Below are 26,956 nucleotides of genomic sequence, written 5' to 3'. Positions count from 1 at the left end.
ATGTCTTCCAGGCCTTATGCTTCCCCCCCAAAAGCAGGCCACAAAGTATTCTTTCAACTGTCTGTATGAGGGAAGAAGGAGGGGTGGGAGTTTGCTGTAGTTCATAAGATTTTTTAGCACCATGAGGAAGATGAAAATCATGTGAGCTGCCCTTCTACAGAATACAATTAAATGATTATCAGAGTTCAATGGCGAAGTGAATGAATTACGATTCTGAAGTACTGATGCAGCTCTGTACCTGTATTTCTTTAGCAATGGATCGGCCATCATTTCACGAACCAGCATTCCATCTGTCAAAAACTAAACAGAATTATATATCAGTCACGTTTCGTCCTGTTTATCCCCTCAAACACACTCAACAGAAGACAATGTTTGCTATTTTGGCCTTTGATACGAGAATTTTTAACAACATGTTAGCCCTTGTACATACCTTCGGCAACAGATGGTCTAACTCCACTGATCCCATGAGTCATATGAAGCTGGAGGGCATCTGCCTATAACCACTATTATCACCTGAATTTGAATTAATGCTGAATCTATGAGTCAGATAATGCTAGAAGGGCTATGAGCACATCAATATAATGTTATAGTGGGTGTCAGTAATCACTTGATTTTCTTCTTGGCGATGAGGCGATCATACTTATTAAGAGTTCAGTGAAAGTGAGAACATGCAGCTCTAAAATGAAACCATGGTGAAGGAAGGCGAAAATGAAAAAAAAAAACACTCTAAAAGGTACAATTCAAATAGTGCCAGCACAAGCTTTACTGTTAACTCCTGCACTAAAACAGCACTGGATGTTATGCTTAAGCGGCTATTGTATTAACCTTCTTCGTTTCAATTAAAAATGACAGAAATGGTAGTTATTGTTCCAAAAATGCAAGTTCTGTAAAATACGTACTAATACACAACAAAATACTGAACAGAGAATTTGTATACCACACTAATAATGTATTTAAGAGCAGGTACTATTTACACTAAATACAAGTATTGCAAAATGTTAATATTCAAAGTTGCTAAACACTACGAGCACGTGGCAAGCTTTTGCTATAGGTGAATTATTGTTTGGGACCTCGTTGTTTTGTATGAGAGAAACCAGTCGTGGCTGGTGAATGGTCAATGGGGCGGGCAGGTGCGGGGGAGGATAACAGAAATAAATAAAACAAATTAATCAAAAAAAAATTACATTTTACCTGGTCGCAGCCACACCACTGTCGCACTCAAGGCACAGGCTCCCAGCATGCCCAGTGCCAATCAGGACACTGCTCAGAGCAGCGTTATGAATGGCTGTATCACAAGGCAGACTGAGCCTGGGCCCGCTTTCTCAAGTGCCAGTTTGTTCACAAATTTGTTGCTCTATAAAAACGTTTTGCCTTTTGATATTTTTGATCATTGAAAATGTAAACATACTTCTGAGCTAAAATTCGATTTACTCGAGTTTATTTCCAAATTAAGAGCACGCACGTTTGAGAAACAGAATAATTTAGACGAAAATGTTAAAAAAAAAATCCCTTTTTTTTATTATTGGTCACACAAACTAAATAAGACATTTTTCATCATTAATTTTCTAATGACGGACTAATTGGAGGGGTATATTTGAAATGGATTAATCAAATAAGCTGATTACCGCGATATGGTCTCACTTTTTAGTTTTCACATGTATGGCATATTTACCATTCATGGCGAATATACTGTATTTTAAAGTTATATTTAGGGTCTACGTCAGTCGCTGGCTTCCTTACTCCTAAGCCTTCAGTCAAACAGTGTGACATTGTCAATCATACCTTGGATCGTCCCATAGCAGTATTCCACACTCACAGTTTTTCTACTACTTATTTGGATATCTCCTTCCGCCTCCACTGTAATGATACAATAGTTTTTTGCAAATTTTTTACAGCTGGGAGCGGCCCAGTACACCAGGGGGGGTCAGTGATGACGTATGAACTGCACAGGAAAAGGGTTGTTTTTCTTTCTCTAATGCCTATTCTTCAGATGCTTTTGTCAGCGCTCACTCCCCAGTGTTCCAGCGCTGCTAGGGAAGTACTATAAACATGGCGCCAAAGGAACTGCCGTGCTCCGGAGGGCACCAGCTGACTAAGGGGGCGGGGACCCAGGCCCCTTTAATTCTCAACGCGCGCCCGCTTCGCGGGACGCACCAAAGGAACTGCCGTGCTTCGGAGGGCACCAGCTGGCTGAGGGGGCGGGGACCCAGGCCCCTTTAGTTCTCAACGCGCGTCCCGCGAGGAACTGCGTGCTCCGGAGGGCACCAGCTGACTGAGGGGACGGGGAGCCAGGCCCCTTTAATTCTCAACGCGCGCCCGCTTTGCGGGACGCGCCCAGGCCAAGGGCGGGCCTGTCCTGCGCCGGTCAGCGCCCGGAAGAGACTGGGCTGGGCCACACTCTTTTATTTTTGCTATTCAGCTGTGACCAGTGTTTTGAGAGGCCTGAGGAGTCTTTGCTTACCTGCTGTGTTCTTCAGAACATTGTCTGACTTGTTTGCATCACCAGTGATCGTTTGAGGACGTGCCGGGCCCCCCTTCTGGGACCCAAGGTACGGCTGGGGGCACTTTGATACACCTGTGTTTACTTCTCCTTTTTGCGCCCATATTGGTGCTGAGTTCTTTTATCCACTTAGAATGTGAAAACGTAAGGTGAGACCCAGTCCAGTCAGGCCCTGTCAAATCTAAAATTCCTAAATCTAGTAGAGTTACGCAACCCCATACCAATTGCGTGTCTAGAGAAATTGACAATTTAATTCAAGAAGTGGAGCTAATTCTCAATGAAAAAGAGAGCAATGCTCTGAAGAGGCTGAAACCATGAATTTTACTGCCGTTTTTAACATCTGGATCTAATCCCTCTATTGATGTCCAGCCCCCAAGAATTCCAGCTCAAGCTCTTGCCCCCACAAGCCCGCCCTGTACGGTCAACTCTTCACCTTTACCTGTTTTTGTGTCTAATTTGGAAGCTATAGCCACTGACTCTATTCTCCATGGGATTACCTGTTCAAATAGTTTTTCTGTTTTGGACCATTTAGATTCGGCCAGTGCTAAACAGATTCCTTTGACCCCTGTGCTTTCCAACTGTGATCCCCTTAGAGAAGATCTTCCAGAATTAGTCTCTAGCTTAAAGCGTGAAGTAGGGGAGTTGAAGTGCCTAATGCTCGAAGTTCTTAAGCTTCTTAAAAAACCTGAACCAACTCCTCTGTGTGCTCTGAACCCAGCGCCACTGCAATACAATTATCCCACGGTCTCTGTCCCCTTGCCAGCAGATCCATCGACGACCTTGGAGGCTGCTCAGAGCTCCAGTTACAGGCCTCATTATGGTAAACACACCGGTCCACTTTTGGCAAAACCCATATCCTCTCCTCCCATTATCGACCGGAATCCGGATTTTACATCAGTCTCTGGCAACTCCACCTACACGTCTAATCGAAATTGCATTTATATGTGCAATGTTCCCCCTCTTACAGCTCAATCGAGGGAAGATACATTTTCTTTAATCAACAAGGCTTCGCATTGGATCCGCCATGTTAGAGGCAGTGGCTCAATTATCCACGCAGATATCGTATCTGCCTCACAGTTATGTGGTCGTTCCGGCGGGCGGGATATTATCAAACTCAATCTTGTAAGCCTCTCTTTAGTCACGGGCCTCCTGCAGAGGGAAGCACGTAACCTTACAAGGAAGGAACTTGATATATTGTTTAGTGACAGCATGCCCGCTTTGGGAAATATGAGTTTGTCCACTCGACCAAGTATGGATAAGCCGTACCATTCAACGCAACTGGCCTTGTTGTTTCATCTGGCCCGTCACCTACTCCTGTTGCTGAGCCTGACATGGTCCTTGTTTCTAAATGTGTTAGCGCATGTGATTGGGGCTTCAAGGGGGTACTTCTGATGTTGATTGACTATGTCCTCCCAGTCTTTGCACATCCAGTGTTGGTCTTGACTCCCAGACCTTGCCCCTCCAAAGAACCTTGCGAAGTCCGGGTGCCCACATCCTATGGGATCCCCCTATCGCTTCTATTGTGAACTCCAACCCAGTACTGGATGCTGATTTTTGTGAAGATACTTGTAGTACTATCCATGTCACAGGGAAATTTTTGCCCTGGAATGTGGCAGGTATTAAGAGCAAACTAGCTGATCCTGAGTGGGGAGCTTATGTTGAAACCTTTTGTATTTGCATGTTCCAGGAAACGTGGGCCACAGAAAGTGTGTACAGGCAAGGTTTCTGCTCCTTCACTAAAAATGCTATGCAGTCTTCTATGGGTAGGGCAATAGGGGGTTTATGCACTTGGGTCAAGATGACTGAGGTGGGCAAAGTAAAGGAGATCTCTGTAGATTCATGTGATATTTTGGCAATAGTAATATTGCCAAACTCGGGTACTCCGGTCTTGTGTATTAATATCTACAATAGACCAGGCCCTTCCAATCATCGGTCTGCTACTACTGATCTCCTGCATAATCTCATATCTGACTTCCGTACTAAATATCGTATTATCATTGTAGGTGACCTCAACGCGCAAATTGAACTTGACTCGAGCCAACACAGGTCGAAGATGAAGTGTGGAAGATTCCCCCTCCTTTAACCCAATCAGCATTGTTTACTGCTTCCCGCAGGGCGACGCAGATAATAGATCTCACAGTAATTCATGGCCTTCGTTTCGGAAATGGCCGGTTTCCTGCTGATAATCCTGCTAGACCAACTTTTTTTAGGAGCCTTTATAGCAGTATTCTGGATTATGTTATTTTTGATTTACGGGTTTGGCATTCCATAATTGATGTGGAAGTGGGTCCACGGCATACTAGCGATCATGCTTCTTTACAAATTGTATTTAATAGAACTCTTTTTGCAGGACCTCCGTCTCTTTCTGCTTCTAATGCTCATGAACCTTTGAAATTGTCCAGCAATAGGCGCTCTGTGAGATGGGTTACGTTCTAGAAGTCCAACTTGTCAAGAGATAAACTGTCCGCCTTAGTCTCTAGACACCAGCTTTTTGATGATTATCTTGTTTTAACCCCACTGGAAGTTATGTCTTCCCATGTAGTCCTTTTTGCGGCCCTTAAGGAGCTCTTCACTAAATCTGCCATGAATCGAAGGAACTCCTCCTTTCCACCTAGCTGTAAATGGTTTGATAAGAGGTGTTGTGAGGCCAAGAGCCTTTTGATTAAAGCGTTAAAGTCGAAGAATCAGGAAGCCATTGTGAGAGCGAGAAGAACTTATGTCTCCACTTGCAAATTATGCAAACTCAAGCATGAGGAAAGTCTATAGGGAAATCTGGCTGAGGTGGCCAGGACCCGCGATGTTAAACTTTTTTGGCTTTTGGTTTCACGTAGAGACCCAGATCTTTCACTCGTTCCAGAATGCCATATTGCTGCTGACACTTGGCTCACTCATTTTAGAGAATTGTATGGCTTTACGCCAGAAATTGCTGCCACCAGCTCTGCAGAACCTCTAACATGTTGCCCTGTGGTGTCTCCCTTTACTTTAAAAGAAACGGAGTTGGCAATTTGTGCTAAAAAATCAGGGAAGGCTCCTGGACCAGACGGCATTCCCTCAGACTTGTATAAATCAGATCTGCCCACATGGAATCGGTATATTAACAGGATATTGAATATTGCCTTGTCTACCAGGTCTTATCCGGATTCCTGGAAGGAGGGAATAATTGTGCCCATTCATAAGAAAGGAGAGAAAAGTCTTCCAGGAAATTACAGACCTATTAGTTTACTAGACAATCTGCAAAAAATATTTTGCTTTCAGCTGCTAAGTAGGCTGAAACATTGGATAGTGGAAAATCAGGTATTAAGCCATCTTCAGGCTGGGTTCAGGGACAAGGTCAGTACCATCGATCAGGTCTTCCGCTTTATTACTATAAAGTGAAAACCGCAGATGTGGATCATGGCCACCTTTTCGTGGCCTTTGTTGACCTGAAATCCGCTTTTGACCTTGTCCCGCGTCCCAAGCTGTGGGAGATTATGAGCAAAGCTGGAGTCCCAGGCTCCATGCTTAACATAATTAAAGATCTTTACTCTGGCAACTGTGCCAAAGTACGATGGGGCCCGGCAGGTGATCTGAATCCAGCATTCCCCACTGTCCGCGGTGTGAGGCAGGGTTGCGTTCTTGCGCCCACCCTGTTTCTCCTGTTTATCAATGCTTGTATTCCGTACCTTTTGGATTGTCCTGGTGATGCCCCCAGTATGGGTGGGCAGAAGTTCCCATGTCTTCTATTTGCTGATGATACCTTGCTACTTTCTCGAACAGCCATGGGTCTCTCAAGCTTGCTTGCAAGGTTATTGGAGTTCTGCAAGGACCATGGTTTGGAAATCAATTCAGCAAAAACGAAACACATGGTGTTTGGGGACAGAAAGCAGAAAATGAAGAGACCTGTTTATTTAGAAGGTGTTTCCCTGGAAAGAGTGGGCACCTTTGATTACCTAGGCATAAAATTAGAAGATTCACATTTTTGGCACGCCCATCATCAGAAATCATTAATGTGCCTGAAGCAAAGGGCGGGTGGCATTGTGAGATTCGCTACCAGATCCCCCAGTTTTGCCATGATTCCTGCTTTTGAAGTATACAAATCCAAAGCCGGGGGGGGAGGAGGGGAGGGGCTCTGTACGGTGCTGAGCTTTGGGGTCATTGCAATCTGGAAAATCTGATCAGGATGGAAAACCAGTTTTTGAAGATGTTGTTAAAAGTTCCTTCTAGCACTCCATCTTTGCCTATCCGAATGGATTTAAATCTTTTTCCAATCAACCAGATTGCTGCCTTAAGGCCTCTCCGGTTTTGGATCCGGCTATGGTCATCAGATGCCCTCATTCCATTCAGATGCGGGCTACTCAATCTGGTGGGCCCCAACCCTAATACTAAAATCAATTGGTGTGTCTATGTTGAACGGTCTCTAATGCCTCTTGGTCTGGGGTCCTATTGGAAGGATCCATCTTCTATTCCCAAAAACGCTGTTCAGTCATTGAAGGACGCTTTTTGGCTCAAAGTTCAAACTGAACAATTGGCTGAGGTTGTGCCATTTTCCATGTCTGATAGCTATTTGCAATTTAAATGTCACTATGAGTTTGAGCCCTTCATGGATGCAGCACTCTCTCCATCTGCGCGTTCCATTTTTATCAGATTTAGATTAGGGTCCCTCCCTCTGTGTTCTCTAACTTATAAATGGTCTAATTCCATCAATAAGTCTAAGTTATGCCGATGGGATGCAAGAACGAAGAGTCTGTCCTACATGTGCTTTTCCAATGTCGAACATATGATAAACAGAGGGTCTCTTGGATTAGTCCCCTATGCAAACAAATGGGTTTTAGGAACTGTTTATTTGCCAAGAGAATTTTCAAATCTGATTCTTCTGCCTATATAGTCTATCAGGGGGCAAAAGTTTTTGAATCAATATGGCGTTTTAGACTAGCGACTTTAAAGAATAAGATTGGGTAGCTGCTTTTTAGATTTAGATCTTTTTATGCATATTTACTGTATTTTGGCATATGATATTAGTTCACATTTTCTGGGACCAGAGGTGTTGTTTTTTATATGATTGGATACAAATGGGTTTTAGGAACTGTTTATTTGCTGAGAGAATTTTCAAAGCTGATTCATCTGTCTATATAGTCTATCCTGTGGCAAACTTTTTGGAATCAATATGGCGTTTTAGACTAGCGACTTAAAGAATAAGATTGGGTAGCCGCTTTTTAGATTTAGATTTTTTTATGCATATTTATTGTACTTTGGCGTACGATATTAGCTGACATTTTCTGGGACTAGAGGTGTTGTTTTCTATATCATTGGAGAAAGTAATTCTTTTATGTCTATTCTTCCATGGTTTTAACTTTTTTCATTTTAATGTCTCTTACTCAGTGTATTTATTTCTTATAACCTCTTTTTCATATTGCTCTGTATTGCACTTTTATGGTATGTTTTCTCTTACCGAAATAAAGTAAATGATGATGATGATGGTGAAGAAAATGATGTCATAAAAGTCTAGATTAATAAAAGTGAAACTCTGTTGAAGATCCTGGTAGGTCTACCAGTACTGCTTCTGTTCAGTTTCAAACTGAAGATCAAAGCAGTGTCAATGACAATGGTATGAGTGGCAGAAGGTAGATGTAGTCTCTGATTTAAACAACAAAAGCCTTCCACTGTAAATTTGAGTCAGAAGAGCCCCCAGAGAAGAAAGCAGTTCACAGTGAATCATGTGGTTGAACTTAACCGGGGTTAAAGTGGAAAAGGTGCAACAGTGCCTGTAGGCGAAAAAGAGAGAACTGAAGAAAATAAGTAATTAAAAAGAACTTGCAAAAAGCAACATGACAGCTGTTTTAGAAAAATATTCTGTATACTCTTTTATTGTTTCATCATTGCAAAGTTCCTCTTATTGTTATTGCAGGACTGGGAAATTAACTTTGACAAAAGTATCTGAAAACGAACTGCTGCAGAAAAGAAAACAACTTTTTTTTCTGTAGGGTTCATGTTTTAGATGATTTTGTCTGTGCTCATTTCACAGTTTACTTTCAAGCACTGGCGAAGTCAAAATGTCACACCTATAGCTTTGTGAATGCTTGTTTGAAAGTAGTTGATTAATAAGCATCAATAGTAACGAAATGATGCTGAAAAATGAAACCATAATTTCTACACCGTTTTTGGACGCCGAGTAATCAAATCCTATACCAGCATTTGCAATGCAACGGGTCTCAAATTTCTCAGAGTTAGAGCTATTAGCAGTTGTAAACTCCCAACCGGACTTTTCTTGTCTCATTAAATGGAAAGAAAGAGCGCGATTGCGCTGCTCCAGTTCACTCGTAGTGAAACCTATCAGCAAAAGTGCAATTATCTACGTAACCGGCATAAGTGCAATTAACTATGTCATAACATAAAGTATTGTGGCACACCACCAAAAAGTCCATAGGTGAGTGCTTTATATTGTTGTCAAGATTCTTATAATCCTTCAAATGAAAATACAGCCGACACGTGTTTCTTCAAAAAGACTTTTTCAAGGCTGTAAAACAAATACATATTAAGCAAAATTGCATATCATTGTACCAACACTGATGTATAACATGGGTACAAGATGAAAATAAGTAGACTAACGTCATATAGGACCATGCAGGTATATAGCTGGACTTAAAATTATAGCCAAAAAACAAAGGGGTCTCCCTCGTGTGAGCGTAACAAAAGAAAAAAAGAAAGACGATGTACTTATCGAGACCCTGTGAGGGAAACGAAGCACATGCAGTGCATATGTAGCAACCTTATAGCCCAAAATGGTACATACGAAACACATAGAGACGGTGGCCCATCACGTTAAAAGAAAACAACCTAGTGAACTAGTTGTGTAACCAACAAATAAGTGAGCAATCCCAACCCAAGTGAGCACCACTTAACCTACCCAAAATTCCACATAAGAGCCTCATCAGAACAATATAAAGATGGTTTCAAATGTCCTCCAAATGTATTATAATGCCATGAATAGATCAATTTCAAAGCATCAAGTATGTAATAATGAAACGACCCTGATAAGTCTGGAAAAAAGGGGAGTGGTAAAAATCACACTACAGGTAGACAAGAATATGTTTGCCTTATCAGAGCCATCAAACTAACAAACGAGTCAAACAACAGAACTCCCCTATATGGAGTAATATGTCTGCATATTGTGATGGAAACAAGTGAGGAAAATGTTAACTCAAGTATTATAAACTATGCAGCTACATAGTGCTCTAATGTCCGTACATAAGCAAAGCTATTATAAGTGTCGGATAGCAAAAGGAGAAGCGTACTATCAACCTCCACAACCTTCCAATATAATAAACTCCAAACGGAAGCGGAAAAATAAAAGTAATCCTAGCAGTCCCCCTTCGCATAAATACAAACCCCCACCATTAAGAGTTGAAGAAATATTAAGTTCGCCACGTGGCAAAAGTAACGTATTATATAGCCACTGCTGGCGCGTCATGCCGAGTATAGGAATACCAAGAACACACAACTACAATAATAATGACCGACACTCCTAAAGTGTGCTAAACTCACCGTCATCCTCCGTGCAGCACTCGTCTTTGAGAAATATGAAGAGCTAACGATCTCGCGTGTCAGCCATTTTAAAATGTGGACTCTGGCTTAATAGTAATCGAAATAAACTACGGACTAAGTTAACAACAAAGATCTAAAGAATACCAATCACCTCAGGTCGCCATCTTAGACCGAGCACCATGGTATAGAATGAGAGCAGATGTATGCAGAACCCACGATCGTGCGTGTCTGCCATTATTTTAAAAGAGCAAAAAATGGAACCCTGGTTTACATAGTCATAAAATAGGACGACGAACTAAGCTAACAACGGAGATTTAAAAGTGCAAAATAACCACAGTTGCCATTATTAGAACGTGTCCCACGGTGCTCAAATGTTAACAAGAAAAAGAGTAAATACCATAAATGGCCGGTCACATGAAGAGATCCATATGTGTATTAAAGAAATACACGCCAAATTAATACTATAGTACCCAAAACAAAATCTGGGCAAACACAGCTGTAAGAAAAATAATTACCACGCACATGGTCGAAATTCCCCAGTATTCTAAGGTCAGATGAATCATGCAGTATCGGTAATACCATATTATTCCTCGAATTACATATGACACCCCTACCCAAAAAAGGGCCTATACAATAAATTAATGATACTTAGCTTGAATAAAAAACAAACAGTTAGTGCTCATCAGAAAAAACAAGTAGCATCATATACAAGGAATAAAACATATTCCATATCTGTATGCAAAAATAATATGAAGACTACAGTCTTGAGTAAACAAAATTAGAAAAGCATCAAATACACAGCATATTATTCCAAAAACACATGTAGGTCTTTCTTTGTATTCAACCCTACGTCTACAGCTCTCAACCTAATTATCCATTTACTCTCCAGCTGTCTTAACATCCAGTTTTTATCCCCACCTCTAGGGCAGTTGCCTATAGTATCCATGCCATGCACGGATATGTCCAATACCTCTCTCTGCCCATGTGCCAAATTATAGTGTTGTCCGAAGGGATAGTTGGTGTCATTATGTCGTATGGCCCTGATATGTTCCTGGATCCTCTCCTTAAATGTCCTGATTGTGCTGCCCATATATACACGGTTGCATACACAAATTAGGCAATATACAATAAATTTAGTATTGAAATTCATAAATTTAGTAATCTTATATTTTCTGTTTGTGTGGTAACTAAAAGTAGAGATTTTGTCTTTCACATAATGACAAATACTGCATCGCCCACACTTATAAAAACCATTGGGTAAATTAGGCAGCCACATCTTCTTCATTGGAGAGGGTGGTAGATAACTATGACATATGTGGTTCCTGAGCGTGTGTCCCCTACTGTGTACAATACATGGTCTGTTAGTAATTCTCTTACTCAAGGTATTGTCTGATAAAAGTAATGACCAGTTTTTCCGGCATATCTTGTATATCACAAGACAAATTACGCTGTACAGGAAAATCAAAGATAATTTCATTTTTTCTTGTTGCCAGTACCCAAAGTGGTGCAATTGGTATTAGAGAGTAAGTTGATCCTATTGACTCGATTAATTCTCGCTTTTGTATCTTTAAGAAGTTTCTTAGGATAACCCCATGCTAATAGTCGTTGTTCCATAAGATTTAGTTCACGTGAAAATACCTCATCTTGACTGCAATTATGTCTGATCCTAATCGCTTCACCATATGGTATTGCATTAATCTGTGATCTGGGATGGGAACTCATAGCGTGTAATATGGAATTACATGCAGTTGGGTTCCTGTAGATATTTGAACAGATCTTGTTTCCCACTACTTAGAGTTATATCCAAAAAGTCAAACTCTTTCTCACTATGGGTAGTAGTACTAGTGGACACTTGTGGTCTACACCGGAGATGTACAATTAAACCAATGAATTACATTTTACTTGATGAACTATACTGCGTTGCTATATGATTCTTGACAAAAATGTAAAGGACTGACTTATGGACTTTTTGGTGGGGTGCCACAATTCTTTATGTTATGAGATTGGGTTGTTTCTCAACCACGATTTTGCACCTTATGTGGCTGGGTGTGGTATTGCTTGGCACCCATGTGGTGTCGTTTTATAACTGTATTAACTAAGCTGGTATATCAAGGAAGTGCGAACCTTTGTGCACAGCCACTGCTATTTGTATGCAATTAACTATGTAACAGGGTCGATGTCATGCAAAGCGCTCGACTTCTGCCAAGCAAGATCACGCTGCGAAAAAAATTAAAAAGTAGTCCACAAACCGGACGGAAAACAGCGAGCCTCGCATGTTTTCAGTACTTTGTCACTGCGCTCGAGGAGGGCTAACCACCGGAAAAGGCATGACGGAAGCATGCCTTCCACTAATGAAAGCAAGCGGATTTTAAAAGGCAAGCCCACGAACCAATGAAAGATACTGATGTGACATGGACGGGGCTCGGAGCCCTTTTCTAACTACTACAGCGTCTCGCAAGCGATACGCTTGCACAAGCGCATGCTAGCACAGGCTCGACCCTAAAAACCCTAAAAAAGTGTTTTTCTTCACTATCAGAGCTGGTAAGTTGAACATTATATCCTTGGTTTAGTGCTGGATTTGTAAGCCTTTATAGCAAAACTGTACCTATGTACGTGGATACACCTTTTATGACACAGTGGCACATTAGATGCCTTAGACCAGTGATATGCAATTCTCCCCTTCGGATGAAAACTGTGACGCTATATACAATGCAATAAATAGGTAGGTGAGCGCCATTTCTTCTGTTCAGAATTTTTCTACCATCAAATCGGCTCAAATAAGCAGGAATATACTCTATCACACAATTCCTTGAGGCATCTTTGATCCTAAAAATAAAAAAGCACACACTAACCACAGACATCCACACACTGTTAACTTGTGGTTTCCTAAAAATCACACAGTTTAACTAATCCAAACGCACATTCCCATTCTGAAGGCTCCTTGAAAACAGCTAAGCCTTTTGTGAAACACCACCATCTTGTTATTCCTCCTCTTTAGCATTTCACCTTAATTCGAGTTGCGCAGGGATCTGTGCAGTCATCAAATCGAATGCAGTATCCAACTTCATGGCCCAACACTGCGCCTCGCTCCTCTGCCACTCGGCCTGCCACCTGAAGGGAGAAAAAAGGCACAGTGAGCGATGGTCAACCAATGACGTACATCTAACTTTACTGGTAAATATTACAACTAATTTGTAATCCAAACTAGAGTGTACAATCTGCAATACGATTAAAGACCTTGCTTTCCCTCATCATCAATATTCCTACGTACATATTTTGAGATGGAAAGTTGATTTTCTTCAATTCACAAACAAGATCCAGAATTCTCTCAAAGTTACACACATGCAGAGAAACCCTTTACTGAACAAACGCGAATTTCATCATCATATTACTCGTCCATGGTGTACCACGAAAGTTAATCTGCAAGCTAGTTTATCCCTTCTTGATGTATGGGTGGTGAAGTGAAAAACAAGTTACTTAAGTACATACACTTGTACTGATCACCCTTAGTAAACCTTATCAAAGACTTAGAGGGCATTTTTGACAATCAAAACATAGGTTTACAATGGAAGCCCTGGCACATACCTCGCAAATAATTCTCAAACTTTCCCGACTATGCTCACTGGCATCACGATCCACTGTCCCTAATTTCCAACTGATGGTGAATTGTCTGGAAGAAGGGGCATGGTCTACCATAAAAAGACATCATTTGCAGTAAATCATTCTTACTTTTATATCCTGGCTGCTGAATTCAGACTCATAAGAAGATTATGTAGCAAAACCACCAAACACTGGGCAGAATAAGGACCACTCCACACCAGAATACATTCCCATGATGGAACAAGAGAACTATAGTCCACTGAAAAGGGCACTATTAGAAAAAGTACTACTAACAGGACATCCATAGAGGTCGCAACAGAACCTCATAATGGAGCAAGGAGAGAAAGCCTAAAACAGGCAAAATAGTGCAAGAACACTCCAAGGCAGGTAGGCAATGGGAACCCCCTTGATTTCAGAAGGCTATTCCTCTGAAGAGCAAACTAAGTAGGTCCATTAGAGACAAGTGGCAGGAATATACCCAAGGAAGCTTGTGAGACTGCAGAAAGGGAACCCTAAGCTAGAGCACTTGTAAATGGTTCCAAGTGCATTGAAGGCATAACTGAGAACATGGGGAGAGATTGCATGACAGTATGGTGCATGGGCCACCATGCTTGATTTAACACTCAATAGTAGAAAAAAGGGCAGCATTGAGGGTAATCCTTCAACAAAAAAACAAACAAAGCCAGTCACCACCAGAGTGAAAGGTTATTTTAGAACCTCGGTTATAAAGCTAATCTCAGGAATACTTGTCAGGAGGTTGCCTGTTGAAAGTAAAAGAGATATGGTGCTGATTCAAGAGCATAGTGCTTCCGAAACCCAGCAGCCTCACTGGGAAAGGTGCTGAGGGAAGCCTTTTACCACAGAATCTGAGATTGCCAATCAGCAAATTCATCCTAGAGAACCAGACTGTGCGGCTCTGTAAGTGTTTCTTGATTCTTGGATTGGCTATGGCTGTAAGTGATTTGCCTGTTCGATCATTTTATTCTAGGGGATCCTGAACCATTTTCTGAGTTGCGTTACAGAAGCCAGGAAAGCTGGAACAAGGTGGAACAACGTGGTTCTTTTTAAGATATGTTAACAGTGTAGACACCTAATTCAGATGTCTCAGATGGATGGACGGTCAGCCAATGCGACAATGGATAAAAAGATTGTGAAGCCCAGGTCAGGAAATAAACAGAAACTCAAAAAGAACGAGGAACTTACCAGTGGTAACATTCCTTTTGGTGGATACTGTAGATTTCTCACCCATAGAATATTCAAACAAGGTGCCAGCATGTATCCAGAATTTTCTACAGCAGTATCCCAGCACACCCCTAGGTGGTGAGAAAATTCAGCATTGGCCTGGTTTTGACAGACAGACCACAGCCCTGTATAAGAGTCACTCCTGCACTCAATGTCAGTATATTATGTGACCTCTTTCACACCCTTGGATGCAGAGCACAAACAATTGAAAGCACCAGTTTCAGATCCCTAATTTGGGACATTTTTAGCTACTAAAAAGGAGACCCCTTCACAGAACAAAAGGGTGAGAGGGGAGTGAGGAATCTGTGGTGAGTCTACCAGAAAGATAGTTACTGAAGAAAAATAACTTGTTCTTCTGATGGATACTTCTAACTGCAGATTTCTCACCTTTAGAAAAAATACCAAAGCAGTACCTACCAGTGGTGGATGGTCTGAGGACTAGATTTAGAACAAAACCTCCTGCAGGACTGAATGGGCAAGATGCCCCTCGCATCGGACCTAGCTGTCAAAGTGCTTCCTGAACATGTGCACTGACACACACAGGTCACAGCATGACAGATTTCAAGAACAGACACTTCACATTCCAACACACAAGTAGCAGCCTTGGTCCTGTTGGAAGGAGCACTCAGCCCCTCTGCAGGCTTCTTCTTGGCTAATGCATAGCAGATCGTAATGCAAATAACTTTTTCCTGCCTTACCTTTCTTTGCCTTAGGCAACCCCACAAAAAGCTGGAAGTCCACCTGTTGTTCTCTAGTACATTTGATGTAAAAGCTCAAGGCTACTTAGGGGTCTAGCTGATGGAGTCTCTACTCTTCTTTCAAGAGGTGAGTTGGAGCAAAAAACATTAGGACAGTGTCTAACATGAAAAGGAGTCTCAAAGTTTGGAAAAAGAGCTACCTTGGTCCTCAACAACAGTTTGTCTGAGAAAATGAAGGTGTAGGGTGGCTGCACTGAGACAGCCTGTAGCTCACTAACGCAACAAGCTGAGGTGATTGCCATGAGAAAGACTGTTTTCAGTGTCTGAAGATGCAACGAGCAGCAGTGCAATGGTTTGAAAGGGGATGCATATGAGAAATGTCAGGTCCAAATTAAGATGCCACTGTGGCATCACAAATGGTTTTGGATGGAACATGCATGTCAAACCTTTAATAAACTGCTTCACATCAGGTGGTCCGCACAAGGTCTGGCAAATGCAAAAATTCCAAAAGGGCCGGCAAATAACCTTTGTCCACTGAAAGACCTTGCAAGGCAAAAGACAAAACAAACAGATAACATCCAATAGTGTAGCTTGCAAGACACCTGTGTTGGTACTCCACACTAGACTACAAATTTGTTCCAGTGCCTGGTGTGAAAGGACTTTGCAGACAGACACCTAGCCATGAGGACGACATCCACACCTCAGGGGGCAAACTGAGCGCTGTCAACTCTCCTGTGCGCAATCTCAACACATTGAGGTGTAGACTGAACTGAACCGTGCCCTGCTGCTGTGACAGAAGATCCTCCTGAAGCAGTAGCCTGATCACAGGACAAATGCTCAAGCCCAGAATTTTGGGCACCACAAAATCCTAGCCCAATCTGGAGCCACTAGGATGACTTAGGCCTAGACATTCCTACTCTTCTTCAGAACTCAGGTCACAAGAGGAAGAGGTAGAAATGTATACAGAAGCCCTCTTCTCCGTTTAAGGTCCTAAAGAGACCTTCTTGGGAACTCCAACATGCAGAGGTTTTGAAACTGTGCCTTCTTGACAATCACAAAAAGCTACAGCTCCAGTTATTCCCACACTCAGAAGATGGCCTGCACTACCTCAGGGTGTAATCACCATGTGTGATCCACCAGACATCATCAGCTGAGCTTATCCGCCCTGCCCTGTAACAATCCCACCAGGTGGTTCACAATTAAGATGATGCTCAACTCCACAGGCACAGCGCCTCTTGGCACATGACATCACCCTTCCTTGCTTGTTGCAGTACCATATGGTGAGGGTGTTGTCCATAAGAACTACCACCAGCCTTCCCTTAACCTGATAGGTGCGGGCGTCGGCCACTGGCCGACGCCCACACACCCTCCCTGGTGCGGGTCACGACCAGTGGCCGACACCAGGAAGGGTATCAATAAATCCTCGGGTGCGTCGCACCCGAGGATTTATTTTTTTTTTTAAACCCCCCCCGGGAGACACGGAAGCTTCCGTGTCTCCCCCGCCCCCCCACCCGCCCCTTTGTGACGTCAGCGCGCCTCGCGGCGCGCTGACGTTGCAAAGGTGTTTTCCCCATCAAAGCAGGAAGCAGCCTTGCGGCCGCTTCCTGCTTTGATGGGGAAAACGGCCTTTCTCACGTTCGGGAAGGCCTCGTAAGAAAGGGGAGTGTCTCCCCTTTCTTACGAGGCCTTCCTGAAAGTGTTTCCTGGCCCCCGATCGCAGCACAGCTGCGATCGGGGGCCAGGAAACACTTTCAGGAAGGCCTCGTAAGAAAGGGGAGACACTCCCCTTTCTTACGAGGCCTTCCTGAAAGTGTTTCCTGGCCCCCGGGTCGCAGCTGTGCTGCGATCGGGGGCCAGGAAACACTTTCAGGTTTCCTGGCCCCCCGATCGCAGCACAGCTGCGATCGGGGGGCCAGGAAACACTTTGAAAAGGCCTCGTAAGAAAGGGGAGACTCTCCCCTTTCTTACGAGGCCTTCTCAAACTGTTTCTGGCCCCCGATCGCAGCTGTGCTGCGATCGGGGGCCAGAAACAGTTTGAGAAGGCCTCGTAAGAAAGGGGGAGAGTCTCCCCTTTCTTACGAGGCCTTCTCAAAGTGTTTCCTGGCCCCCGATCGCAGCACAGCTGCGATCGGGGGCCAGGAAACACCACTAGACGCCAGGGATTTCACTTTGGGGGGGCGGCCCCCTCGGAAAACGGGCCGCCCCCCCCCCCCGGGGGCATAATTAATAAAAATAAAAAAAGGTAGGTGCCCCCTGGGGGATCGCGCCCCCCTCCCCCCAGGGGATTGTTTTTTTTTTTTTTTTTTAAATAATGAAAAAAAAAAACAAAATGACAGGGGGTCGCCCGTCGGCAGGGTGACCCCCTGTGGGGGCATTTTTTTTTTTTAGATGTTGTAGGGTTTCCCTGGGGGCCATTTTGGCCCCCAAGGAAACTATACAACAACTAAAAAAAATAGATCTATATATAGATCTATATTTATATATCTATGTAGATAGATATATCTATGTACATGGATATATCTATAGATATATCTATGTACATAGATATATATATATATATAGAGGTAGATCTATATATACCAAAGAGATTTATAAAGTGTGCTACTCACCTGTGAGGGTCTCAAGGCGCTTGGGGGGGGGTGGGGGGAGGGAAAGGGGCTGGGAGGTTCACTGTTCGAAAAGCCAGGTTTTGAGGCCCTTCCTGAAAAGAAGTAGGTTTTGGGTCTTGCGAAGGTGGGTTGTGAGGGCGTTCCAGGTTTTGGGTGCAAGGTAGGAGAAGGATCTGCCCCCGGTGGTGGTGTGTTTGATGCGGGGGACAGAGGCGAGAGAGAGGTCAGCTGAGCGGACGTTTTGTGTGGGGGTGTGGAAGGTGACTCTCGTTGAGGTAGGCAGGGCCTGTGTTGTGGAGTGATTTGTGTGCGAGGATGAGGATCTTGAAGGTGATCCTTTTGTCAATGGGGAGCCAGTGGAGGGATTTGAGGTGTGGAGAGATGTGTTCGTGTCGGCGGAGGTCGAGGATGAGTCGTGCTGCTGAGTTCTAGATGCGTGTAGTTTGCGCTTGAGTTTTAGAGTGGTGCCGGCGTAGAGGGCGTTTCCGTAATCAAGCCTGCTGCTGTGTGCGTGAGTGACAGTTTTTCTGGTCTCTGTGGGGATCCATTTGAATGTTTTTCAGTATACGGAGTGTGTTGAAGCATGAGGAGGTGAGAGCGTTGATTTGTTGGGTCATCGAGAGGGAGGAGTCTAGGATGATGCTGAGGTTGCGTGCGTGGTTGGCGGGGGTGGGTGCAGGGCCTAGCGTGGTGGGCCACCATGAGGGGTCCCAGGTGTTTTTGTGTGGGCCAAAGAGGATTATTTCGGTTTTGCTTGAGTTGAGTTTCAGGTGATTGGCTGTCATATATATATCACTTTTGTCAATATGTGTGTGGTTTCCCTGGGGGGAAAAGGGTCCGACTTGTCTAGTGGCAGTTTTAGTGCCATAAAGAAGCGCAGAAGGTTTATATGCCTACTGCAAAGAGCAAATCTGTATTTTATGTAAATAGCTGAGTACATTAGCAAAGTCTATGGAGAGATGAAGGGCACTTTTGCTGGGTGGTAATGAGGGAATCCGAGGAGGAGGGAGTGGGAGCACCAATAATGATTGTTGGACTGGGCGCAGGAGGTGCTAAAGACTGTGACGAATGGTATGTGACAAGGTGTTTTTTGAGTGTCTTGAAAGTACGTGCTGATTGAGGGAAGAAGCGCAGGTAAGGTGGCCTCTACTGTTGCACGTATCTCACACACCATCGATTTTGTGACTGTCTACGTAGGCTAGTGTTTTAGAGCAACAGTTTAGCCAATAGCAGAGATGGCATCTTGATGGATGACTGCTGCCTACACTCGGGTTATAGAGGACCGCTCTGACATAGGATCAGAGACTGAGACATCAGATACTGAGACAGCATCTGAGGGATAGGACAATGGCGCAGACTCTGGGAGTGATTTTTCAGTCAGAGGAGTCCCATTCGATAACTCCTCTTCCAGTACATTATGAGGGAGGTGATGAGGACAGTCCTGCTGTCCCTTCGCAAGCTGTTTGTGCAACTGGGTAATAGTGGGTTAGGTCAACCCAGAGAGCAGGTGAATGTGGCGGCAAGCAGAGAGAGAGTGCTCTCTTGGGAGCTCCCCAATTTAGTTCAGCCCCAAATTCCACCACCCAAATCATATTGTGGAGACATCAAAATTATCCATGGCAAAACAAACTGGTTTTGTAAGGCAGGCACCTGTGTTTTTGGTCCTGGATTCGGCGGCCATATAGAGAAACAAACTAAACCCAAACATTTCTGGAAACTAGACATTCGGGGGAGTCCACAGAGGTGTGACTTGTGTGGCTTCCCCAAAGTTTTCTTACCCAGAATACCCTGCAAAGCTGAAATGTTGAAAAAAAACTAAATGTTTCTCGCATTTCTGTCACACAAACTACAGGAATATGCTGGGATCCACAATATTCCTACCACCCAGTGACTCCTCACCTGTCCTGATAAAAACACTACCCCACTTGAGTGCCTACACCTAGTGTCTGTGTCAGGAATGGATCACCCCAGGGTCAACAGCTGCCTCACGTAAGGACCAACATTTACCGTTGTGTGATCTATTCCTGTCGCAGGCACCAGGCCTAACCACACAAGTGAGGTATCATTTTTATCGGGAGGCTTGGGGGGACGCTGGGTGGAAGGAAATTTGAGGCTCCTCTCCGATTCCAGAACTTTCTGTCACCGAAATGTGAGGAAAACTTGTTTTTTTAGCCACTTTTTGAGGTTTGCAAAGGATTCTGGGTAACAGAACCTGGTCAGAGCCCCGCGAGTCACCCCATCTTGGATTACCCTAGGTCTCTAGTTTTCAAAAATGTACAGGTTTGGTAGGTTTCCCTAGGTGCCGGCTGAGCTAGAGGCCAAAATCTACAGGTAGGCACTTTGCAAAAAACAGCTCTGTTTTCTGTGATGTGTCCACGTTGTGTTTTGGGGCATTTCCTGTCGCGGGCGCTAGCCCTACCCACACAAGTGAGGTATCATTTTTATCGGGAGACTTGGGGGGACGCTGGGTGGAAGGAAATTTGAGGCTCCTCTCCGATTCCAGAACTTTCTGTCACCGAAATGTGAGGAAAACTTGTTTTTTTAGCCACTTTTTGAGGTTTGCAAAGGATTCTGGGTAACAGAACCTGGTCAGAGCCCCGCGAGTCACCCCATCTTGGATTCCCCTAGGTCTCTAGTTTTCAAAAATGTACAGGTTTGGTAGGTTTCCCTAGGTGCCGGCTGAGCTAGAGGCCAAAATCTACAGGTAGGCACTTTGCAAAAAACAGCTCTGTTTTCTGTGATGTGTCCACGTTGTGTTTTGGGGCATTTCCTGTTGCGGGCGCTAGGCCTACCCACACAAGTGAGGTATCATTTTTATCGGGAGACTTGGGGGGACGCTGGGTGGAAGGAAATTTGAGGCTCCTCTCCGATTCCAGAACTTTCTGTCACCGAAATGTGAGGAAAACTTGTTTTTTTAGCCACTTTTTGAGGTTTGCAAAGGATTCTGGGTAACAGAACCTGGTCAGAGCCCCGCGAGTCACCCCATCTTGGATTCCCCTAGGTCTCTAGTTTTCAAAAATGTACAGGTTTGGTAGGTTTCCCTAGGTGCCGGCTGAGCTAGAGGCCAAAATCTACAGGTAGGCACTTTGCAAAAAACAGCTCTGTTTTCTGTGATGTGTCCACGTTGTGTTTTGGGGCATTTCCTGTCGCGGGCGCTAGGCCTACCCACACAAGTGAGGTATCATTTTTATCGGGAGACTTGGGGGGACGCTGGGTGGAAGGAAATTTGAGGCTCCTCTCCGATTCCAGAACTTTCTGTCACCGAAATGTGAGGAAAACTTGTTTTTTTAGCCACTTTTTGAGGTTTGCAAAGGATTCTGGGTAACAGAACCTGGTCAGAGCCCCGCGAGTCACCCCATCTTGGATTCACCTAGGTCTCTAGTTTTCAAAAATGTACAGGTTTGGTAGGTTTCCCTAGGTGCCGGCTGAGCTAGAGGCCAAAATCTACAGGTAGGCACTTTGGAAAAAACAGCTCTGTTTTCTGTGATGTGTCCACGTTGTGTTTTGGGGCATTTCCTGTCGCGGGCGCTAGGCCTACCCACACAAGTGAGGTATCATTTTTATCGGGAGACTTGGGGGGACGCTGGGTGGAAGGAAATTTGAGGCTCCTCTCAGATTCCAGAACTTTCTGTCACCGAAATGTGAGGAAAACTTGTTTTTTTAGCCACTTTTTGAGGTTTGCAAAGTATTCTGGGTAACAGAACCTGGTCAGAGCCCCGCGAGTCACCCCATCTTGGATTCCCCTAGGTCTCTAGTTTTCAAAAATGTACAGGTTTGGTAGGTTTCCCTATGTGCCGGCTGAGCTAGAGGCCATAATCCACAGGTAGGCACTTTGCAAAAAAACAGCTCTGTATTTTGTGAAAAAATGGGATGTGTCCACGTTGTGTTTTGGGGCATTTCCTGTCGCGGGCGCTAGGTCTACCCACACAAGTGAGGTATCATTTTTTTCGGGAGGCTTGGGGGAACATAGAATAGCAAAACAAGTGTTATTGCCCCTTATCTTTCTCTACATTTTTTCCTTCCAAATATAAGAGAGTGTGTAAAAAAGACGTCTATTTGAGAAATGCCCTGCAATTCACATGCTAGTATGGGCACCTCGGAATTCAAAGATGTGCAAATAACCACTGCTCCTCAAAACCTTATCTTGATCCCATTTTGGAAATGCAAAGGTTTTCTTGATACCTCTTTTTCACTCCTCATATTTCAGCAAATGAATTGCTGTATACCCAGTATAGAATGAAAACCAACTGCAGGGTGCACCTCATTTATTGGCTCTGGGTACCTAGGGTTCTTGATGAACCTATAAGCCCTTTATATCCCCGCAACCAGAAGAGTCCAGCAGACAAAACGGTATATTGCTTTCAGAAATCTGACATCGCAGGAAAAAGTTACAGAGTAAAACATAAAGAAAAATGGCTGTTGTTTTCAGCTCAATTTCAATATTTTTTTATTTCAGCTGTTATTTTCTGTAGGAAAACCTTGTAGGATCTACACAAATGACCCCTTGCTGAATTCAGAATTTTGTCTAGTTTTCAGAAATGTTTAGCTTTCCGGGATCCAGCATTGGTTTCACACCCATTCCTGTCACTAACTGGAAGGAGGTTGAAAGCACCAAAAATAGTAAAAATGGGGTATGTCCCAGTAAAATGCCAAATTTGTGTTGGAAAATGTGGTTTTCTGATTCAAGTCTGCCCGTTCCTGAAAGGTGGGGAGATAGTGATTTCAGCACCAGAAACCTTTTGTTGATGGCATTTTCAGGGAAAAAACCACAAGCCTTCTTCGGCGGCCCTTTTTTCCTATTTTTTTGGAAAAAACTAAATTTTCACTGTATTTTGGCTATTTTCTTGGTCTCCTCCAGGGTAAACCACAAACTCTGGGTACCATTAGAATCCCTAGGATGTTGGAAAAAAAGGACGCAAATTTGGCGTGGTTAGCTTATGTGGACAAAACGTTATGAAGCCCTAAGCGCGAACTACCCCAAATAGCCAAAAAAGGGCTCAGCACTGGGGGGGAAAAGGCCCAGCAGCTAAGGGGTTAATGGACATTCTAAGTTAATGGTCCACAACTCCAACAGGCTGATGTGGAGCTGGCTTCCACCAGTGTCTTCTGATTTCCACCTTTCCAGGATGACCAACCCAACCCAGCTGTGATGCATCTGTCACCACCATGAGTTCTGTGTGGGGAAGAAAGAGGGGTCTACCGCTGGTTAGGTTGTGGTCACCTCTGAAACATGTATAATATCCACCACGCTTCCTTGGTTGCTCTCACTGAGACTTCAGATCCCACTGCTGAAGTTGACAAGCAGGATGCTTGACCAACAGGGAAGAAGCCTCAGAGCTGCTCTCACTGAGATCCAGGACCGAGGCTGAAACATAAGGATTGTAGGCTTAATGTCCTAGATTCATTGTTGTAGAGGAAAGGCCCTGAACTGGCCTGTATCACAGAAAGTTCCTATAAAAGAAAGTCTTTTTAATAAAATCAGGTGTGACTTTAGGACATTGATAGATAACTCAAACAATTTCAGGAGGATTGCTATTGTCTGGAGGTGGTGTACAACTGATTGTGGAGATCCAGCCTGTAACAGCTTGTCATGGAGATAAGGGGAAACTGGCATGCCCAAAGTCTGAAGAAGTGAGGCGACCACCACCATCACTTTGTGAACACAACAACACATAAGGGGTGCTGACAGTGCAGAAGTGGAGCATCATAAACTGAAAATGCTCCTGGCCAACCATGAACTGCTGTTAATGTTATGGGACTGCAGGGCAGAGACATGAAAGTATGTGTCCAAGGCTACCACCAACTCCTCCAATTCCAGGGTAGACAGAACTTGGACCAGTGTGAGCATTTTGAACTTGTCCTTCACTAGGAAGGCCTTCCGAGGGTGAAGATCTGAAACAGGAGCAAGTCCTCCATCCTTCTTTGGCATGACGAAACAGTGGGATTAATAAGCCTTCCCAACTTCTGAAACCGGCACACTCAATTTCTCCTTTGGCATTAAGAGCTTGCTTCGCTTGCAGCAAAATGGTTAGGTGATCCTCTGAAAAACATTCTGATGTGGGAGGAAGTTTTGGTGGGTCAATAAAACAGGGAAGTGTTAGACCTGTCAGCTCTTGTCATGGTTTCCCTTGTCTTTTTGCTTCTGACCTCCTGGTTTTGATTCTGTGGTGAATTTAGTTGTTGATGGCTTTAGGACTCTGGGCACTCTGCCATTGCTGACCGGTGATAGAGTGCAAGTGTTCCCTGTGTAAATGGTATTGATGATTGGTTTCTCCCTGATTGGCATATTTGATTTACTAGCAAGTCCCTAGTAAAGTGCACTATCTGTGCTCAGGCCTGTAAATCAAATGCTACTGGTGGGACTGCAGCACTGATTATACCACCCACATGAGTAGCCCTACAACATGTCTCAGGCCTGCCTCTGCAATGCCTGTTTGTGTAGTTTTAAACTGCCATGTCGCCCAAGGCAACTGCACCCACAAGCCAGACCCAAACCTCCCCTTTTTACTACATGTAAGTCATCCCTAAAGTAGGCCCGAGGTGGCCCCAATGAGCAGGTTGCAGTATATTCAAAAGTTAGGACACATACTGCTGTGTTTTACATGTCCCGATAGTGAAATATTGTTAAATCTGTTTTTCACTATTGCAAGACCTGCCTTTCCTATAGGGTAACATGGACATTGCCTTGAAAAAACGTTTAAGTGTAATTTCCCATTGGGAGCAGATGGAGATCTGGAGTTTGGGGTCTCTAAACTTACAATTGAAAAATACATCTTCTGGTAAGGTTGGCCTTTGAATTGTAGGTCTAAAAATGCTACTTTTACAAAGTGGACATTTTCTTGCTTAACCATTCTGTGCTTCTGCCTGTCTGTGGAACACATGTCTAGGTCAGGATAACAATTGGGCTGTTTGTGAATTCACTCTAGCCAGTCACACAAAGGGAGTCGAGGTGTGCCCTGAATATACTGATGGCTTATCACAAGGCTGATGGGGTCTTCCTGAGCTAACTTGGTGGAAGAAGCTTACACTTCAACTTGAACAGAGTTGTGAGTGTCCTTACACAAACAGTCCACAACCCCCTGGAGTGTGCCTGGGGCCAGGGCAGGGAAGGCAGGGTCATGTGCATAACAAAGACTTCTCTTTGAAGTTTGCCTACTTCAAAGACAGAAATGGGTATAAGTACTGGACCTCTGAAGCCACAGAGTTAGAACACTTCTGGACTGGGACATTCTGCTAGGAAGAAGAGCTAGATGCTGTAGGAGGCACTGCCACTCTGCATGCTGCTTTACTGTGCTGCCCTGCTACTTGCTGCTTTTGTCCTGATAGTGAACGGACTGGACTTGGCTTTCTACATCCTGCTTTCCAGAGCTCTCCAAGGGTTTGAACTGACCTTGCGTCCTGTTAAAAAGTCTCAGGGCCATCAAAGACTTCACTCACCAGCACCTTGGCTCTCCTGCTGAGAGTCCTGACTTACAATGTGGTGCCAAATCCTGGGCCCTTGGAAGTCAGCTTTGGTGGAACCAAGGAGAAACTAAACACGGTGAACTGGCGCTGCTGTTTGAATTTGCATGGCTGCCTGCACCGAAGCTGTGGTTACCGCAGAGTGCAACGACCACAACCTACAACACCGGCTTGACAACACCGCAGCGCCTCCAAAGTAAATCCCGCCACAGCATGAGTCCTGTGCACCATGTAAGCAACACCCATGACATCCGACTCTGCCGCAGCACATGTGGCCCCTTGGTGTGATTGCATTACCGCAAAGCTGACGCCTCAGATCTTGACCTGCTGGATTCATCAACCCCACCTTGTCGTGGGGCACCAAAGCCTCGCCACCGACACAGCATTACCTCCCCTGCACCCGGAGGGAACCGATGCCTCACCTCCCCTACCTAGCAGTAAGGAACCGACGTCTCACCTCCCCGGTAGTAGTAACTAACGGACGCGGCATTGGCTCCAGCGATGCCTCACCTCCCCAACTCAGTACAACATATTTTTTTCCTCATCATTTTCCAAGGTACTGTACCCGAGGTCCATGCGACTCTGTGACTGCCCTGCACTCCCATGCAAGGAGCATCAGATTGTTGGAAGGGACTCCGTCAAGTTGCTGTAATAGCACCCCTGTGAGCTATTGTGTTTCTAAGTGCTATACTAAGATTTAATCTTTGAAAATTCGCATCTTTACTTGTGTATGTTGGATTTTTGACATTTTGTGCTTGTTTTACTCAGAGAAATATTGGGTACTGTTCGAAACTAGCATGGAGTACTTTTATGTTGTTTTCAATGTGTTACTGTGTGTGGGTGTGTGTAAAAAGACTTTACACATTGCCTCTGAGAGAAACCTAACTGCTTGTGCCAAGCTACCAAGGAGGGAGCAGGGGTTATCTTGGCTGTGTGGTTCCCTTACCCTAACTAGAGTGAGGGTCCCTACCTGGACAGGGTGCAAACCACTGCAAATTAGAGACTGCCTTTCTAACAGGAAGGCATAGCCTTGCTGGGTGCTAATGAAGACCCATCTACTGGAAGTGAGGGACTGCCACCCTGGGAGGGAATGTCTCCCCTTTCCTCCCACAGGGTTGGTGTGTTCCACTAAGGGCAATCTAAAGTCACCTGGGGCTCATGTCACAGGGGAGGAGGAATTAGAAGAATGTTGTCCCTGGTGACCTGTGCGATAACAGCTTCATACTCATCTCTAAACATGAAGGGACTGATGTGACTGATTAGGTGGTGGCAGAGACTTTCGTTGTCTATACACATCTGAATAGTCAAAACAGATAAGAAATCTG

General features: G+C 44.3%; 1 protein-coding gene across 2 annotated transcripts in view; it reads right to left on the bottom strand.

The window, feature by feature from the left end:
* DHX35 (DEAH-box helicase 35) overlaps nucleotides 1-26,956 on the bottom strand; it is a 494,424-nt gene that overhangs the window by 320,535 nt on the left and 146,933 nt on the right. For both annotated transcript variants that reach the window (XM_069243783.1, XM_069243784.1), the window contains exons 5-6: nucleotides 13,028-13,132; nucleotides 239-300 (exon numbers count right to left, since the gene is read on the bottom strand). In XM_069243783.1, the coding sequence (XP_069099884.1) occupies nucleotides 239-300; nucleotides 13,028-13,132 (167 nt within the window). The remainder of the gene's footprint in view (nucleotides 1-238; nucleotides 301-13,027; nucleotides 13,133-26,956) is intronic.

The sequence above is a fragment of the Pleurodeles waltl genome, chromosome 7 (assembly GCF_031143425.1).
Source record: "Pleurodeles waltl isolate 20211129_DDA chromosome 7, aPleWal1.hap1.20221129, whole genome shotgun sequence".
Lineage (NCBI taxonomy): Eukaryota > Metazoa > Chordata > Amphibia > Caudata > Salamandridae > Pleurodeles > Pleurodeles waltl.
The sequence above is the reverse complement of the archived record's forward strand: the minus strand, read 5'-3'. Positions and strand labels throughout refer to the sequence as shown.